The 18,362-nt window shown below is 49.0% G+C and overlaps 1 protein-coding gene across 13 annotated transcripts in view; it reads left to right on the top strand.

The window, feature by feature from the left end:
• Positions 1-18,362, top strand: part of PPFIBP2 (PPFIA binding protein 2) — a 226,112-nt gene that overhangs the window by 204,427 nt on the left and 3,323 nt on the right. For 11 of the 13 annotated variants that reach the window (XM_073659002.1, XM_073659004.1, XM_073659005.1 and 8 more), the window contains 3 exons: positions 4,612-4,800; positions 5,193-5,348; positions 13,764-13,829. In XM_073659002.1, the coding sequence (XP_073515103.1) occupies positions 4,612-4,800; positions 5,193-5,348; positions 13,764-13,829 (411 nt within the window). Of the gene's footprint in view, positions 1-4,611; positions 4,801-5,192; positions 5,660-13,763; positions 13,830-18,362 lie in introns of those variants that run through there. The other 2 variants (XM_073658999.1, XM_073659006.1) reach the window with 2 other exon arrangements.

Genomic DNA, 18,362 nt, shown 5'->3' with positions numbered 1-18,362 from the left:
TTTATATAGCCACCACTAGAGGGAGCGCACTACATACAGATTTATACAGCCACCACTAGAGGGAGCGCACTACATACAGATTTATACAGCCACCACTAGGGGGAGCTCACTACATACAGATTTATACAGCCACCACTAGAGGGAGCTCACTACATACAGATTTATACAGCCACCACTAGAGGGAGCTCACTGCATACAGATTTATACAGTCACCACTAGGGGAGCTCACTGCATACAGATTTATATAGCCACCACTAGAGGGAGCGCACTACATACAGATTTATACAGCCACCACTAGAGGGAGCTCACTACATACAGATTTATACAGCCACCACTAGAGGGAGCTCACTACATACAGATTTATACAGTCACCACTAGGGGGAGCTCACTACATACCGAGTTATACAGCCACCACTAGGGGGAGCTCACTACATACAGAGTTATACAGCCACCACTAGGGGGAGCTCACTACATACAGATTTATACAGCCACCACTAGAGGGAGCTCATTACATACAGATTTATACAGCCACCACTAGAGGGAGCTCACTACATACAGATTTATACAGCCACCACTAGAGGGAGCTCACTACATACAGATTTATACAGCCACCACCAGAGGGAGCTCACTACATACAGATTTATACAGCCGCCACTAGGGAGAGCTTACTACATACAGATTTATACAGCCACCACTAGAGGGAGCTCACTATATACAGATTTATACAGCCACCACTAGAGGGAGCTCACTACATACAGATTTATACAGCCATCACTAGAGGGAGCTCACTATATACAGATTTATACAGCCACCACTAGAGGGAGCTCACTATATACAGATTTATACAGCCACCACTAGAGGGAGCTCACTACAAACAGATTTATACAGCCACCACTAGGTGGAGCTCACTACATACAGATTTATATAGCCACCACTAGAGGGAGCTCACTACATACAGATTTATACAGCCACCACTAGAGGGAGCTCACTAAAGATTTATACAGCCACCACTAGAGGGAGCTCACTACATACAGATTTATACAGCCACCACTAGAGGGAGCTCACTACATACAGATTTATACAGCCACCACTAGAGGGAGCTCACTACATACAGTTTTATACAGCCACCACTAGAGGGAGCTCACTACATACAGATTTATACAGTCACCACTAGAGGGAGCTCATTACATACAGATTTATACAGCCACCACTAGAGGGAGCTCACTACATACAGATTTATACAGCCACCACTAGAGGGAGCTCACTACATACAGATTTATACAGCCACCACTAGAGGGAGCTCACTACATACAGATTTACACAGCCACCACTAGAGGGAGCTTACTACATACAGATTTACACAGCCACCACTAGAGAAGCTCACTTCATACAGATTCATATAGCCACCACTAGAGGGAGCTCACTATATACAGATTTATACAGCCACCACTAGGGGGAGCTCACTTCATACAGATTTATACAGCCACCACTAGGGGGAGCTCACTTCATACAGATTTATACAGTCACCACTAGAGAAGCTCACTGCATACAGATTCATATAGCCACCACTAGGGGGAGCTCACTACATACAGATTTATACAGCCACCACTAGAGGGAGCTCACTACATACAGATTTATACAGCCACCACTAGCGGGAGCTCACTACATACAGATTTATACAGCCACCACTAGGGGGAGCTCACTACATACAGATTTACACAGCCACCACTAGAGGGAGCTCACTGCATACAGATTTATACAGTCACCACTAGGGGAGCTCACTGCATACAGATTTATACAGCCATCACTAGAGGGAGCTCACTACATACAGATTTATACAGTCACCACTAGAGGGAGCTCACTACATACAGATTTATACAGCCACCACTAGAGGGAGCTCACTACATACAGATTTATACAGTCACCACTAGGGGGAGCTCACTACATACAGATTTATACAGCCACCACTAGGGGGAGCTCACTACATACCGAGTTATACAGCCACCACTAGGGGGAGCTCACTACATACAGATTTATACAGCCACCACTAGAGGGAGCTCACTACATACAGATTTATACAGCCACCACTAGAGGGAGCTCCCTACATGCAGATTTATACAGCCACCACTAGAAGGAGCTCACTACATACAGATTTATACAGCCACCACTAGGGGGAGCTCACTACATACAGATTTATACAGCCACCACTAGGGGGAGCTCACTACATACAGATTTATACAGTCACCACTAGAAGTAGCTCACTACATACAGATTTATACAGTCACCACTAGGGGGAGCTCACTACATACAGATTTATACAGTCACCACTAGAGGGAGCTCACTACATACAGATTTATACAGCCACCACTAGGGGGAGCTCACTACATACAGATTTATACAGCCACCACTAGGGGGAGCTCACTACATACAGATTTATACAGTCACCACTAGGGGGAGCTCACTACATACAGATTTATACAGTCACCACTAGAAGTAGCTCACTACATACAGATTTATACAGCCACCACTAGAGGGAGCTCACTACATACAGATTTATACAGTCACCACTAGGGGGAGCTCACTACATACAGATTTATACATCCACCACTAGAGGGAGCTCACTACATACAGATTTATACATCCACCACTAGAGGGAGCTCACTACATACAGATTTATACAGTCACCACTAGAGGGAGCTCACTACATACAGATTTATACAGCCACCACTAGAGGGAGCTCACTACATACAGATTTATACAGCCACCACTAGGGGGAGCTCACTACATACAGATTTATACAGCCACCACTAGGGGGAGCTCACTACATACAGATTTATACAGCCACCACTAGAGGGAGCTCACTACATACAGATTTATACAGCCACCACTAGGGGAGCTCACTACATACAGATTTATACAGCCACCACTAGAGGGAGCTCACTACATACAGATTTATACAGCCACCACTAGAGGGAGCTCACTACATACAGATTTATACAGCCATCACTAGAGGGAGCTCACTATATACAGATTTATACAGTCACCACTAGAGGGAGCTCACTACATACAGATTTATACAGCCACCACTAGAGGGAGCTCACTACATACAGATTTATACAGCCACCACTAGAGGGAGCTCACTACATACAGATTTATACAGCCACCACTAGAGGGAGCTCACTACATACAGATTTATACAGCCACCACTAGAGGGAGCTCACTACATACAGATTTATACAGCCACCACTAGAGGGAGCTCACTACATACAGATTTATACAGCCAGCACTAGAGGGAGCTCACTATATACAGATTTATACAGTCACCACTAGGGGGAGCTCACTACATACAGATTTATACAGCCATCACTAGAAGGAGCTCACTACATACAGATTTATACAGCCACCACTAGAGGGAGCTCACTACATACAGATTTATACAGCCATCACTAGAGGGAGCTCACTACATACAGATTTATACAGCCACCACTAGAGGGAGCTCACTACATACAGATTTATACAGCCATCACTAGAGGGAGCTCACTACATACAGATTTATACAGCCATCACTAGAGGGAGCTCACTATATACAGATTTATACAGCCACCACTAGAGGGAGCTCACTACATACAGATTTATACAGCCACCACTAGAGGGAGCTCACTATATACAGATTTATACAGTCACCACTAGGGGGAGCTCACTACATACAGATTTATACAGCCATCACTAGAAGGAGCTCACTATATACAGATTTATACAGCCACCACTAGAGGGAGCTCACTACATACAGATTTATACAGCCACCACTAGAGGGAGCTCACTACATACAGATTTATACAGCCATCACTAGAGGGAGCTCACTACATACAGATTTATACAGCCACCACTAGAGGGAGCTCACTACATACAGATTTATACAGCCATCACTAGAGGGAGCTCACTACATACAGATTTATACAGCCATCACTAGAGGGAGCTCACTATATACAGATTTATACAGCCACCACTAGAGGGAGCTCACTACATACAGATTTATACAGCCACCACTAGAGGGAGCTCACTATATACAGATTTATACAGTCACCACTAGGGGGAGCTCACTACATACAGATTTATACAGCCATCACTAGAAGGAGCTCACTACATACAGATTTATACAGCCACCACTAGAGGGAGCTCACTACATACAGATTTATACAGCCATCACTAGAGGGAGCTCACTACATACAGATTTATACAGCCACCACTAGAGGGAGCTCACTACATACAGATTTATACAGCCATCACTAGAGGGAGCTCACTACATACAGATTTATACAGCCATCACTAGAGGGAGCTCACTATATACAGATTTATACAGCCACCACTAGAGGGAGCTCACTACATACAGATTTATACAGCCACCACTAGAGGGAGCTCACTACATACAGATTTACACCGCTTTTGAAATTCACATGCAGTTGGCTCCCTCTAGTGGTGGCTTCAGGCACATTGCGCTGCCTGTGTAATTGTCATGTGCCAGGATGGGGGGCGCTGTCGGCTCTCCCTGCCTTGTAAGGTACAGGATGCTGTGTCTGTCATTTCTATAGCTTCCTTCTCTTTTGTCCGCAGATCCTTGAGCCCCGGTTTAACTCTGACACCCTCGCCATGCTCCTAAACATTCCCACCCAGAAGACCCTCCTGCGGAGACATCTAGCCACAAACTTCAGCTTACTGATCGGTCCAGAGGCTCAACAGGAGAAACGCGAGATCATGGACTCCACCACCTACACGGCCCTGTCTACCACCGCCAAAGTCCGGGTATGCTCAGTACCATTCCTCTTACCGAGGGGGCAGAGACCCCCGTGTGATTCTGCTCTCCCCAGACTGGGCTGATTTACACTGTGGCCCTTTTCCTTACAGTTTTAGGGATTTTTTGGTCCTTTGATTGGGTCGCTGGTCCCTAGGATGGGCCATCAGTGGCCTATCATTCCTGGCCTTGTATACCTGGGACAGCGCCGTACATTCTGTAGTGGCTGCACCTGGTACTGCAGATCTTTGCAGCTCAGTGACTTGACCATAGCTGCAGTTCCTGGCATGGCCACTACAGGATGTAAGGCGCTGTGCCAGTGCTCACGGGATCCCCGGAATCGCTGAGTTTTGGGTATTTTTTACTTAGTGGCTGTGATTAATTTCTTTTGTTGTTTCTGCAGCCAAAGAAGCTCGGACTTTCCCACTTCAGTAACCTGCGCAAGAAGAAGTTTGACGACTCCACAGACTTTGTGTGTCCCGTAGACGCCAGCCCACAGAAGAGCGACTTCAAGACCCCCAACAACAGTTCTATCAAAGACGTAGACAAACTGGAGCAGGTGGGCCGACTAATCTGAGGGGGCCTGCATGGGCACGTTCCTCACCCCTCACTGCTGTCTGTGTGTCTCTATCCATCGCCCCATACCCATCATCACCAGCATGGCGCCATCCAGAGACCGACTCTAATATCTCTATGTATCGCCACCCGCGGCCGGAGCGCGGTGGACCCTGATCACTGACACTTTACAGATTTTATACAGAATCTAATTTATCCAAATATATTTATCTCCAGATCATAGATGTAAATACTCGCTGTATAGGAAACGTTACATTGTGAAGACCGACCGGGAAATAAAGAAACCTGATAATGGCTGTATGTGGCCGTGCATCTGCTCCAGAGGGGTCTGGGTACGTAGACGAGCACCGAAACGGCACCCAGGACTGAGCCTAAAGTATTAGGATGTAGTGGCGGCTGTATAAATCTGTATGTAGTGAGCTCCTCCTAGTGGCGGCTGTATAAATCTGTATGTAGTGAGCTCCCTCTAGTGGTGACTGTATAAATCTGTATGTAGTGAGCTCCTCCTAGTGGCGGCTGTATAAATCTGTATGTAGTGAGCTCCCTCTAGTGATGGCTGTATAAATCTGTATGTAGTGAGCTCCCCCTAGTGGTGGCTGTATAAATCTGTATGTAGTGAGCTCCCTCTAGTGGTGACTGTATAAATCTGTATGTAGTGAGCTCCCTCTAGTGGTGACTGTATAAATCTGTATGAAGTGAGCTCCCCCTAGTGGTGGCTATATGAATCTGTATGCAGTGAGCTTCTCTAGTGGTGACTGTATAAATCTGTATGTAGTGAGCTCCCCCTAGTGGTGGCTGTATAAATCTGTATGTAGTGAGCTCCCTCTAGTGGTGGCTGTATAAATCTGTATGTAGTGAGCTCCCTCTAGTGGCGGCTGTATAAATCTGTATGTAGTGAGCTCCCCCTAGTGGTGGCTGTATAAATCTGTATGTAGTGAGCTCCCCCTAGTGGTGGCTGTATAAATCTGTATGTATTGAGCTCCCTCTAGTGGTGACTGTATAAATCTGTATGTAGTGAGCTCCCCCTAGTGGTGGCTGTATAAATCTGTATGCAGTCAGCTCCCCCTAGTGGTGGCTTTATATATCTGTATGTCGTGAGCTCCCTCCAGTGGTGGCTGTATAAATCTGTATGTAGTGAGCTCCCTCTAGTGGTGGCTGTATAAATCTGTATGTAGTGAGCTCCCTCTAGTGGTGGCTGTATAAATCTGTATGTAGTGAGCTCCCTCTAGTGGTGGCTGTATAAATCTGTATGTAGTGAGCTCCCCCTAGTGGTGGCTGTATAAATCTGTATGTAGTGAGCTCCCTCTAGTGGTGACTGTATAAATCTGTATGTAGTGAGCTCCCTCTAGTGGTGGCTGTATAAATCTGTATGTAGTGAGCTCCCCCTAGTGGTGACTGTATAAATCTGTATGCAGTGAGCTCCCTCTAGTGGTGACTGTATATAAATCTGTATGTAGTGAGCTCCCTCTAGTGGTGGCTGTATAAATCTGTATGTAGTGAGCTCCCTCTAGTGGTGACTGTATAAATCTGTATGCAGTGAGCTCCCTCTAGTGGTGGCTGTATATAAATCTGTATGCAGTGAGCTCCCCCTAGTGGTGGCTGTATAAATCTGTATGTAGTGAGCTCCCTCTAGTGGTGACTATATAAATCTGTATGCAGTGAGCTCCCTCTAGTGGTGACTGTATAAATCTGTATGTAGTGAGCTCCCCCTAGTGACGGCTGTATAAATCTGTATGTAGTGAGCTCCCCCTAGTGGCGGCTGTATAAATCTGTATGTAGTGAGCTCCCTCTAGTGGTGGCTGTATAAATCTGTATGTAGTGAGCTCCCTCTAGTGGTGGCTGTATAAATCTGTATGTAGTGAGCTCCCTCTAGTGATGGCTGTATAAATCTGTATGTAGTGAGCTCCCTCTAGTGATGGCTGTATAAATCTGTATGTAGTGAGCTCCCTCTAGTGGTGGCTGTATAAATCTGTATGTAGTGAGCTCCTCCTAGTGGTGGCTGTATAAATCTGTATGCAGTGAGCTCCCTCTAGTGGTGACTGTATAAATCTGTATGTAGTGAGCTCCCTCTAGTGATGGCTGTATAAATCTGTATGTAGTGAGCTCCCTCTAGTGGTGGCTGTATAAATCTGTATGTAGTGATCTCCCCCTAGTGGTGGCTGTATAAATCTGTATGTAGTGAGCTCCCCCTAGTGGCGGCTGTATAAATCTGTATGTAGTGAGCTCCCTCTAGTGGTGGCTGTATAAATCTGTATGTAGTGAGCTCCCTCTAGTGGTGGCTGTATAAATCTGTATGTAGTGAGCTCCCTCTAGTGGTGGCTGTATAAATCTGTATGTAGTGAGCTCCCTCTAGTGATGGCTGTATAAATCTGTATGTAGTGAGCTCCCTCTAGTGATGGCTGTATAAATCTGTATGTAGTGAGCTCCCTCTAGTGGTGGCTGTATAAATCTGTATGTAGTGAGCTCCTCCTAGTGGTGGCTGTATAAATCTGTATGCAGTGAGCTCCCTCTAGTGGTGACTGTATAAATCTGTATGCAGTGAGCTCCCTCTAGTGGTGACTGTATAAATCTGTATGTAGTGAGCTCCCTCTAGTGGTGCCTGTATAAATCTGTATGCAGTGAGCTCCCTCTAGTGGTGGCTGTATAAATCTGTATGTAGTGAGCTCCCTCTAGTGGTGCCTGTATAAATCTGTATGCTGTGAGCTCCCTCTAGTGGTGGCTGTATAAATCTGTATGTAGTGAGCTCCCACTAGTGGTGGCTGTATAAATCTGTATGTAGTGATCTCCCCTAGTGGTGGCTGTATAAATCTGTATGTAGTGAGCTCCCCCTAGTGGTGGCTGTATAAGTCTGTATGTAGTGAGCTCCCTCTAGTGGTGGCTCTATAAATCTGTATGTAGTGAGCTCCCCCTAGTGGCGGCTGTATAAATCTGTATGTCGTGAGCTCCCTCTAGTGGCGGCTGTATAAATCTGTATAAAGTGAGCACCCTCTAGTGGTGGCTGTATAAATCTGTATGTAGTGAGCTCCCTCTAGTGGCGGCTGTATAAATCTGTATGTAGTGAGCTCCTTCTAGTGGTGGCTGTATAAATCTGTACGTAGTGAGCTCCCTCTAGTGATGGCTGTATAAATCTGTATGTAGTGAGCTCCCTCTAGTGGTGGCTGTATAAATCTGTATGTAGTGATCTCCCCCTAGTGGTGGCTGTATAAATCTGTATGTAGTGAGCTCCCTCTAGTGGTGGCTGTATAAATCTGTATGTAGTGAGCTCCCTCTAGTGATGGCTGTATAAATCTGTATGTAGTGAGCTCCCTCTAGTGGTGGCTGTATAAATCTGTATGTAGTGATCTCCCCCTAGTGGTGACTGTATAAATCTGTATGTAGTGAGCTCCCTCTAGTGGTGGCTGTATAAATCTGTATGTAGTGAGCTCCCCCTAGTGGTAACCTTATAAAACTGTATGTAGTGAGCTCCCCCTAGTGGTGGCTGTATAAATCTGTATGTAATGAGCTCCCTCTAGTGGTGGCTCTATAAATCTGTATGTCTTGAGCTCCCTCTAGTGGTGGCTGTATAAATCTGTATGTAGTGAGCTCCCTCTAGTGGTGACTGTATAAATCTGTATAAAGTGAGCACCCTCTAGTGGTGGCTGTATAAATCTGTATGTAGTGAGCTCCCTCTAGTGGCGGCTGTATAAATCTGTATGTAGTGAGCTCCTTCTAGTGGTGGCTGTATAAATCTGTACGTAGTGAGCTCCCTCTAGTGATGGCTGTATAAATCTGTATGTAGTGAGCTCCCTCTAGTGGTGGCTGTATAAATCTGTATGTAGTGATCTCCCCCTAGTGGTGGCTGTATAAATCTGTATGTAGTGAGCTCCCTCTAGTGGTGGCTGTATAAATCTGTATGTAGTGAGCTCCCTCTAGTGATGGCTGTATAAATCTGTATGTAGTGAGCTCCCTCTAGTGGTGGCTGTATAAATCTGTATGTAGTGATCTCCCCCTAGTGGTGACTGTATAAATCTGTATGTAGTGAGCTCCCTCTAGTGGTGGCTGTATAAATCTGTATGTAGTGAGCTCCCCCTAGTGGTAACCTTATAAAACTGTATGTAGTGAGCTCCCCCTAGTGGTGGCTGTATAAATCTGTATGTAATGAGCTCCCTCTAGTGGTGGCTCTATAAATCTGTATGTCTTGAGCTCCCTCTAGTGGTGGCTGTATAAATCTGTATGTAGTGAGCTCCCCCTAGTGGTGGCTGTATAAATCTGTATGTAGTGAGCTCCCCCTAGTGGTGGCTGTATAAATCTGTATGTAGTGAGCTCCCCCTAGTGGTGGCTGTATAAATCTGTATGTAGTGAGCTCCCCCTAGTGGTGGCTGTATAAATCTGTATGTAGTGAGCTCCCACTAGTGATGACTGTATAAATTTATATGTAGTGAGCTCCCTCTAGTGGTGGCTGTATAAATCTGTATGTAGTGCGCTCCCCCTAGTGGTGGCTGTATAAATCTGTATGTAGTGAGCTCCCTCTAGTGGTAACCTTATAAATCTGTATGTAGTGAGCTCCCCCTAGTGGTGGCTGTATAAATCTGTATGTAGTGAGCTCCCTCTAGTGGTGGCTGTATAAATCTGTATGTAGTGCGCTCCCCCTAGTGGTGGCTGTATAAATCTGTATGTAGTGAGCTCCCTCTAGTGGTAACCTTATAAATCTGTATGTAGTGAGCTCCCCCTAGTGGTGGCTGTATAAATCTGTATGTAGTGAGCTCCCCCTAGTGGTGGCTGTATAAATCTGTATGTAGTGAGGTCCCCCTAGTGGTGGCTGTATAAATCTGTATGTAGTGCGCTCCCCCTAGTGGTGGCTGTATAAATCTGTATGTAGTGAGCTCCCTCTAGTGGTGGCTGTATAAATCTGTATGTAGTGAGCTCCCTCTAGTGGTGGCTGTATAAATCTGTGTGTAGTGAGCTTCCTCTAGTGGTGGCTGTATAAATCTGTATATAGTGACCTCCCACTAGTGGTGGCTGTATAAATCTGTATGTCGTGAGCTCCCTCTAGTGGTGGCTCTATAAATCTGTATGTCTTGAGCTCCCTCTAGTGGTGGCTGTATAAATCTGTATGTAGTGAGCTCCCTCTAGTGGTGGCTGTATAAATCTGTATGTAGTGAGCTCCCCCTAGTGGTGACTGTATAAATCTGTATGTAGTGAGCTCCCTCTAGTGGTGGCTGTATAAATCTGTCTATAGTGACCTCCCCCTAGTGGTGGCTCTATAAATCTGTATGTCTTGAGCTCCCTCTAGTGGTGGCTGTATAAATCTGTATGTAGTGAGCTCCCTCTAGTGGTGGCTGTATAAATCTGTCTATAGTGACCTCCCCCTAGTGGTGGCTCTATAAATCTGTATGTCTTGAGCTCCCTCTAGTGGTGGCTGTATAAATCTGTATATAGTGAGCTCCCTGTAGTGGTGGCTGTATAAATCTGTATGTAGTGAGCTCCCTCTAGTGGTGGCTGTATAAATCTGTATGTAGTGAGCTCCTTCTAGTGGTGGCTGTATAAATCTGTATATAGTGAGCTCCCAGTAGTGGTGGCTGTATAAATCTGTATGTAGTGAGCTCCCTCTAGTGGTGGCTGTATAAATCTGTATGTAGTGAGCTCCCTCTAGTGGTGGATGTATAAATCTGTATGTAGTGAGCTCCCTCTAGTGGTGGCCACAGCCTGATTACATTTTATGAAGTAACTCTGACTGTGTGAAGTTAAAGGGGTTTTCCCGCGAACAAATGTTCATTTCAATCAATAGATCTTGGAATAATAATAATTTCCACATTTGGATGTGTTTAGATACAATGTTCCTGTGCTGAGATAATCTTATAAATGTGCCCCTGCTGTGTACTGTGTAATGACTGTGTCTCAGGAACATAGTCTGATCATACCACAGCTCCTGGGCAGGGGAGGAAGCAAAAGAGTATACAGACAGGACAGCAGGAGAGTATACAGACAGGACAGCAGGAGAGGACGCAGGAGAGTACACAGACAGGACAGCAGGGGAGGACGCAGGAGAGTATACAGACAGGACAGCAGGGGAGTATACAGACAGGACAGCAGGGGATGACGCAGGAGAGTATACAGACAGGACAGCACGGGAGGACGCAGGAGAGTATACAGACAGGACAGCAGGAGAGTATACAGACAGGTCAGCAGGGGAGGACGCAGGAGAGTATACAGACAGGACAGCAGGGGAGGACGCAGGAGAGTATACAGACAGGACAGCAGGGGAGGACGCAGGAGAGTATACAGGCAGGGGAGGACGCAGGAGAGTATACAGACAGGACAGCAGGGGGTCATAAGCTGATTCTTTCTTTGACGTAAAACATTGTTCATAAATAGGCAGGGAAATGTTTTACCTCACAGAAAGAATCAGCTGTGACCCCCTGCTGTCCTGTCTGTATACTCTCCTGCGTCCTCCCCTGCTGTCCTGTCTGTATACTCTCCTGCGTCCTCCCCTGCTGTCCTGTCTGTATACTCTCCTGCGTCCTCCCCTGCTGTCCTGTCTGTATACTCTCCTGCATCCTCCCCCGCTGTCCTGTCTGTATACTCTCCTGCGTCCTCCCCCTGCTGTCCTGTCTGTATACTCTCCTGCGTCCTCCCCCACTGTCCTGTCTGTATACTCTTTTGCTTCCTCCCCTGCTGTCCTGTCTGTAGACTCTCCTGCGTCCTCACCTGCTGTCCTGTCTGTAGACTCTCCTGCGTCCTCCCCCGCTGTCCTGGCTGTAGACTCTCCTGCGTCCTCCCCCGCTGTCCTGGCTGTAGACTCTCCTGCGTCCTCCCCCGCTGTCCTGGCTGTAGACTCTCCTGCGTCCTCCCCCGCTGTCCTGTCTGTAGACTCTCCTGCGTCCTCCCCCGCTGTCCTGTCTGTATACTCTCCTGCGTCCTCCCCCCGCTGTCCTGTCTGTATACTCTCCTGCGTCCTCCCCCGCTGTCCTGTCTGTATACTCTTTTGCTTCCTCCCCCGCTGTCCTGTCTGTATACTCTTTTGCTTCCTCCCCTGCTGTCCTATCTGTATACTCTCCTGCGTCCTCACCTGCTGTCCTGTCTGTATACTCTCCTGCGTCCTCACCTGCTGTCCTGTCTGTATACTCTCCTGCGTCCTCCCCCGCTGTCCTGGCTGTAGACTCTCCTGCGTCCTCCCCCGCTGTCCTGGCTGTAGACTCTCCTGCGTCCTCCCCCGCTGTCCTGGCTGTAGACTCTCCTGCGTCCTCCCCCGCTGTCCTCTCTGTATACTCTCCTGCGTCCTCCCCCGCTGTCCTCTCTGTATACTCTCCTGCGTCCTCCCCCGCTGTCCTGTCTGTATACTCTCCTGCTGTCCTGTCTGTAGACTCTCCTGCGTCCTCCCCTGCTGTCATGTCTGTATACTCTTTTGCTTCCCCCTCTGCCCAGGAGATGTGGTATGATCAGACCATGTTCCTGTACGGTCAGACACAGCCATTACACAGTACACAGCAGGGGCACATTTATCAGATTATCTCAGCACAGGAACATTATATTTAATCACATCCAATTGTGGAAATTATTATTATTCCAAGATCAATTGATTAAAATGAACTTTTGTTGGTGGGAAAACCTCTTTTGAGCAGAGGATTTGGAGCTCTGTGTCATGCAGACGAGCAGTTCTCGCCCCTCTGTAGCTTCTTTCCACCTCGGAGAAGAGATGAGGCTCCTGCGTTGGAGAATTAGCTGTTGTAATGCACAATTCCTAGAGATGAGGACGGTGTTTCCAGTGGCCATGTCCGTATTCTGTGGCCGCCTGACATGATCCCGGGAACCTCCTCCTATCCTGGATAATCTGTACGGGCCGCGGAGAGGCCGGCAGAAGGGGTTCACGGCTCCTGTCCTGCGTATTGATCAATGGCTGTTGTAACCCGACAACAACGCGACACGTGAAGATTCATTGTAAAACGGCCAATTAGTGATGATGCGTCCAACACAGAAGCGGCTATGAAAGGAGAATATTTGTAGCCACATGTGACTAATGGACCAAAAACTAAACCTCTGCGCTATATGGACGTCTCTGGCCGCGGTTACCGGCAGCGTCGGAGCATTAACATCACTTCTGCTTGTTCAGTCATCCCCATCGCTAACACGTCCGTCCTCTGTCCCTTGACTTACACGGCGGCTGTTGTTGGGATGATGGCTACTGCTATCCCCCAAACATTCAGAGTCTGGAGGCGACTGCGCCCATCATCCTAACACGAGCCCTGCACTAATCATACGCATGCAATACCACAGTACACCACAGGATGGCATTGCGGAGTAATGGGAAATACCTGCCACCGGATGGGGTCGTGGACACTGTGTGCTGCATGCTGCGTTACTGTTGCAGTTTGTGACATTTCTGTTTTCCTCCATATTTACGAGGTCACTGATTTTACAGATGGTGCATTCAGAGGGGATGGTAAAGCAGATAGGGGCTTTCTCTGAAGGCATTAATAACCTCACCGTAAGTATCACACTCTATTACCTCCTACCAAAGTGCGTAAATTATAGAGGGTCTCTGATAGGTCAGTGCCTTATATACAGTGCAGCCGCGTAACCCCCTCGTGTACATTGTGTCCGCTCACCCTAGATACGGTGCAGCCGCGTAACCCCCTCGTGTATGTCGTATCCACACACTCTAGATACGGTGCAGCTGCGTAACCCCCTCGTGTATGTCGTATCCACACACTCTAGATACGGTGCAGCTGCGTAACCCCCTCGTGTATGTCGTATCCACACACCCTAGATACGGTGCAGCTGCGTAACCCCCTCGTGTATGTCGTATCCACACACTCTAGATACGGTGCAGCCGCGTAACCCCCTCGTGTACATTGTATCCACACACTCTAGATACGGTGCAGCCGCGTAACCCCCTCGTGTATGTCGTATCCACACACTCTAGATACGGTGCAGCCGCGTAACCCCCTCGTGTATGTCGTATCCACACACTCTAGATACGGTGCAGCCGCGTAACCCCCTCGTGTATGTCGTATCCACACACTCTAGATACGGTGCAGCCGCGTAACCCCCTCGTGTATGTCGTATCCACACACTCTAGATACGGTGCAGCCGCGTAACCCCCTCGTGTATGTCGTATCCACACACTCTAGATACGGTGCAGCCGCGTAACCCCCTCGTGTATGTCGTATCCACACACTCTAGATACGGTGCAGCCGCGTAACCCCCTCGTGTATGTCGTATCCACACACTCTAGATACGGTGCAGCCGCGTAACCCCCTCGTGTATGTCGTATCCACACACTCTAGATACGGTGCAGCCGCGTAACCCCCTCGTGTATGTCGTATCCACACACTCTAGATACGGTGCAGCCGCGTAACCCCCTCGTGTATGTCGTATCCACACACTCTAGATACGGTGCAGCCGCGTAACCCCCTCGTGTATGTCGTATCCACACACTCTAGATACGGTGCAGCCGCGTAACCCCCTCGTGTATGTCGTATCCACACACTCTAGATACGGTGCAGCCGCGTAACCCCCTCGTGTATGTCGTATCCACACACTCTAGATACGGTGCAGCCGCGTAACCCCCTCGTGTATGTCGTATCCACACACTCTAGATACGGTGCAGCCGCGTAACCCCCTCGTGTATGTCGTATCCACACACTCTAGATACGGTGCAGCCGCGTAACCCCCTCGTGTATGTCGTATCCACACACCCTAGATACGGTGCAGCCGCGTAACCCCCTCGTGTATGTCGTATCCACACACCCTAGATACGGTGCAGCCGCGTAGCCCCCTCGTGTATGTCGTATCCACACACTCTAGATACGGTGCAGCCGCGTAACCCCCTCGTGTATGTCGTATCCACACACTCTAGATACGGTGCAGCCGCGTAACCCCCTCGTGTATGTCGTATCCACACACTCTAGATACGGTGCAGCCGCGTAACCCCCTCGTGTACATTGTGTCCGCTCACCCTAGATACGGTGCAGCCGCGTAACCCCCTCGTGTATGTCGTATCCACACACTCTAGATACGGTGCAGCTGCGTAACCCCCTCGTGTATGTCGTATCCACACACTCTAGATACGGTGCAGCCGCGTAACCCCCTCGTGTATATTGTGTCCGCTCACCCTTGATACGGTGCAGCCGCGTAACCCCTTCGTGTATGTCGTATCCACACACTCTAGATACGGTGCAGCCGCGTAACCCCCTCGTGTACGTTGTATCCACACACCCTAGATACGGTGCAGCCGCGTAACCCCCTCATGTACGTCGTATCCACACACTCAAGATACGGTGCAGCCGCGTAACCCCCTCGTGTACATTGTGTCCGCTCACCCTAGATACGGTGCAGCCGCGTAACCCCCTCGTGTATGTCGTATCCACACACTCTAGATACGGTGCAGCCGCGTAACCCCCTCGTGTACATTGTGTCCGCTCACCCTAGATACGGTGCAGCCGCGTAACCCCCTCGTGTATGTCGTATCCACACACTCTAGATACGGTGCAGCCGCGTAACCCCCTCGTGTACATTGTGTCCGCTCACCCTAGATACGGTGCAGCCGCGTAACCCCCTCGTGTACATTGTGTCCGCTCACCCTAGATACGGTGCAGCCGCGTAACCCCCTCGTGTATGTCGTATCCACACACTCTAGATACGGTGCAGCTGCGTAACCCCCTCGTGTATGTCGTATCCACACACTCTAGATACGGTGCAGCTGCGTAACCCCCTCGTGTACATTGTGTCCGCTCACCCTTGATACGGTGCAGCCGCGTAACCCCCTCGTGTATGTCGTATCCACACACTCTAGATACGGTGCAGCTGCGTAACCCCCTCGTGTATGTCGTATCCACACACTCTAGATACGGTGCAGCTGCGTAACCCCCTCGTGTATGTCGTATCCACACACTCTAGATACGGTGCAGCCGCGTAACCCCCTCGTGTATGTCGTATCCACACACTCTAGATACGGTGCAGCCGCGTAACCCCCTCGTGTATGTCGTATCCACACACCCTAGATACGGTGCAGCCGCGTAACCCCCTCGTGTATGTCGTATCCACACACCCTAGATACGGTGCAGCCGCGTAACCCCCTCGTGTATGTCGTATCCACACACTCTAGATACGGTGCAGCCGCGTAACCCCCTCGTGTATGTCGTATCCACACACTCTAGATACGGTGCAGCCGCGTAACCCCCTCGTGTATGTCGTATCCACACACTCTAGATACGGTGCAGCCGCGTAACCCCCTCGTGTATGTCGTATCCACACACTCTAGATACGGTGCAGCCGCGTAACCCCCTCGTGTATGTCGTATCCACACACTCTAGATACGGTGCAGCCGCGTAACCCCCTCGTGTATGTCGTATCCACACACTCTAGATACGGTGCAGCCGCGTAACCCCCTCGTGTATGTCGTATCCACACACTCTAGATACGGTGCAGCCGCGTAACCCCCTCGTGTATGTCGTATCCACACACTCTAGATACGGTGCAGCCGCGTAACCCCCTCGTGTATGTCGTATCCACACACTCTAGATACGGTGCAGCCGCGTAACCCCCTCGTGTATGTCGTATCCACACACTCTAGATACGGTGCAGCCGCGTAACCCCCTCGTGTATGTCGTATCCACACACTCTAGATACGGTGCAGCCGCGTAACCCCCTCGTGTATGTCGTATCCACACACCCTAGATACGGTGCAGCCGCGTAACCCCCTCGTGTATGTCGTATCCACACACTCTAGATACGGTGCAGCCACGTAACCCCCTCGTGTATGTCGTATCCACACACCCTAGATACGGTGCAGCCACGTAGCCCCCTCGTGTATGTCGTATCCACACACCCTAGATACGGTGCAGCCACGTAGCCCCCTCGTGTATGTCGTATCCACACACCCTAGATACGGTGCAGCCGCGTAACCCCCTCGTGTATGTCGTATCCACACACTCTAGATACGGTGCAGCCGCGTAACCCCCTCGTGTATGTCGTATCCACACACTCTAGATACGGTGCAGCCGCGTAACCCCCTCGTGTATGTCGTATCCACACACTCTAGATACGGTGCAGCCGCGTAACCCCCTCGTGTATGTCGTATCCACACACCCTAGATACGGTGCAGCCGCGTAACCCCCTCGTGTATGTCGTATCCACACACTCTAGATACGGTGCAGCCACGTAACCCCCTCGTGTATGTCGTATCCACACACCCTAGATACGGTGCAGCCACGTAGCCCCCTCGTGTATGTCGTATCCACACACCCTAGATACGGTGCAGCCACGTAGCCCCCTCGTGTATGTCGTATCCACACACCCTAGATACGGTGCAGCCGCGTAACCCCCTCGTGTATGTCGTATCCACACACCCTAGATACGGTGCAGCCACGTAACCCCCTCGTGTATGTCGTATCCACACACTCTAGATACGGTGCAGCCACGTAACCCCCTCGTGTATGTCGTATCCACACACCCTAGATACGGTGCAGCCACGTAGCCCCCTCGTGTATGTCGTATCCACACACTCTAGATACGGTGCAGCTGCGTAACCCCCTCGTGTATGTTGTGGCCACTCACCCTAGATACAGTGCAGCGGTGTAACTCCCTCATATACATTGTATCCACACCCCCTATGTTCAGTTAAGCCGTATAACCCCCTTGTGTACATTGCATCTGAACACCCTATGTACAGTGCAGCCGCGCAAGTCTCTTGTGCACTTTGCATCCACATATTCTATATACAGTGCGGTCAGACAACCCCTCGTGTACGTTGCATCCCAACACCCTATATACAGTGCAGCCACAAATTGATATATTGTGCAAGGTGCATCTGCACTCCCCTATATACAGTCTCATGTATGGTCCATCTGTGCACCCTATATACAGTGCAGCCACAAATTGATATATTGTGCAAGGTGCATCTGCACTCCCCTATATACAGTCTCATGTATGGTACATCTGTGCACCCTATATACAGTGCAGCCACAAATTGATATATTGTGCAAGGTGCATCTGCACTCCCCTATATACAGTCTCA

This window comes from Phyllobates terribilis, unplaced genomic scaffold, assembly GCF_046119375.1.
Source record: "Phyllobates terribilis strain yellow unplaced genomic scaffold, ASM4611937v1 Scaffold_13__5_contigs__length_258822181, whole genome shotgun sequence".
NCBI lineage: Eukaryota > Metazoa > Chordata > Amphibia > Anura > Dendrobatidae > Phyllobates > Phyllobates terribilis.
This window is presented reverse-complemented; position numbering and strand designations above follow the sequence as displayed.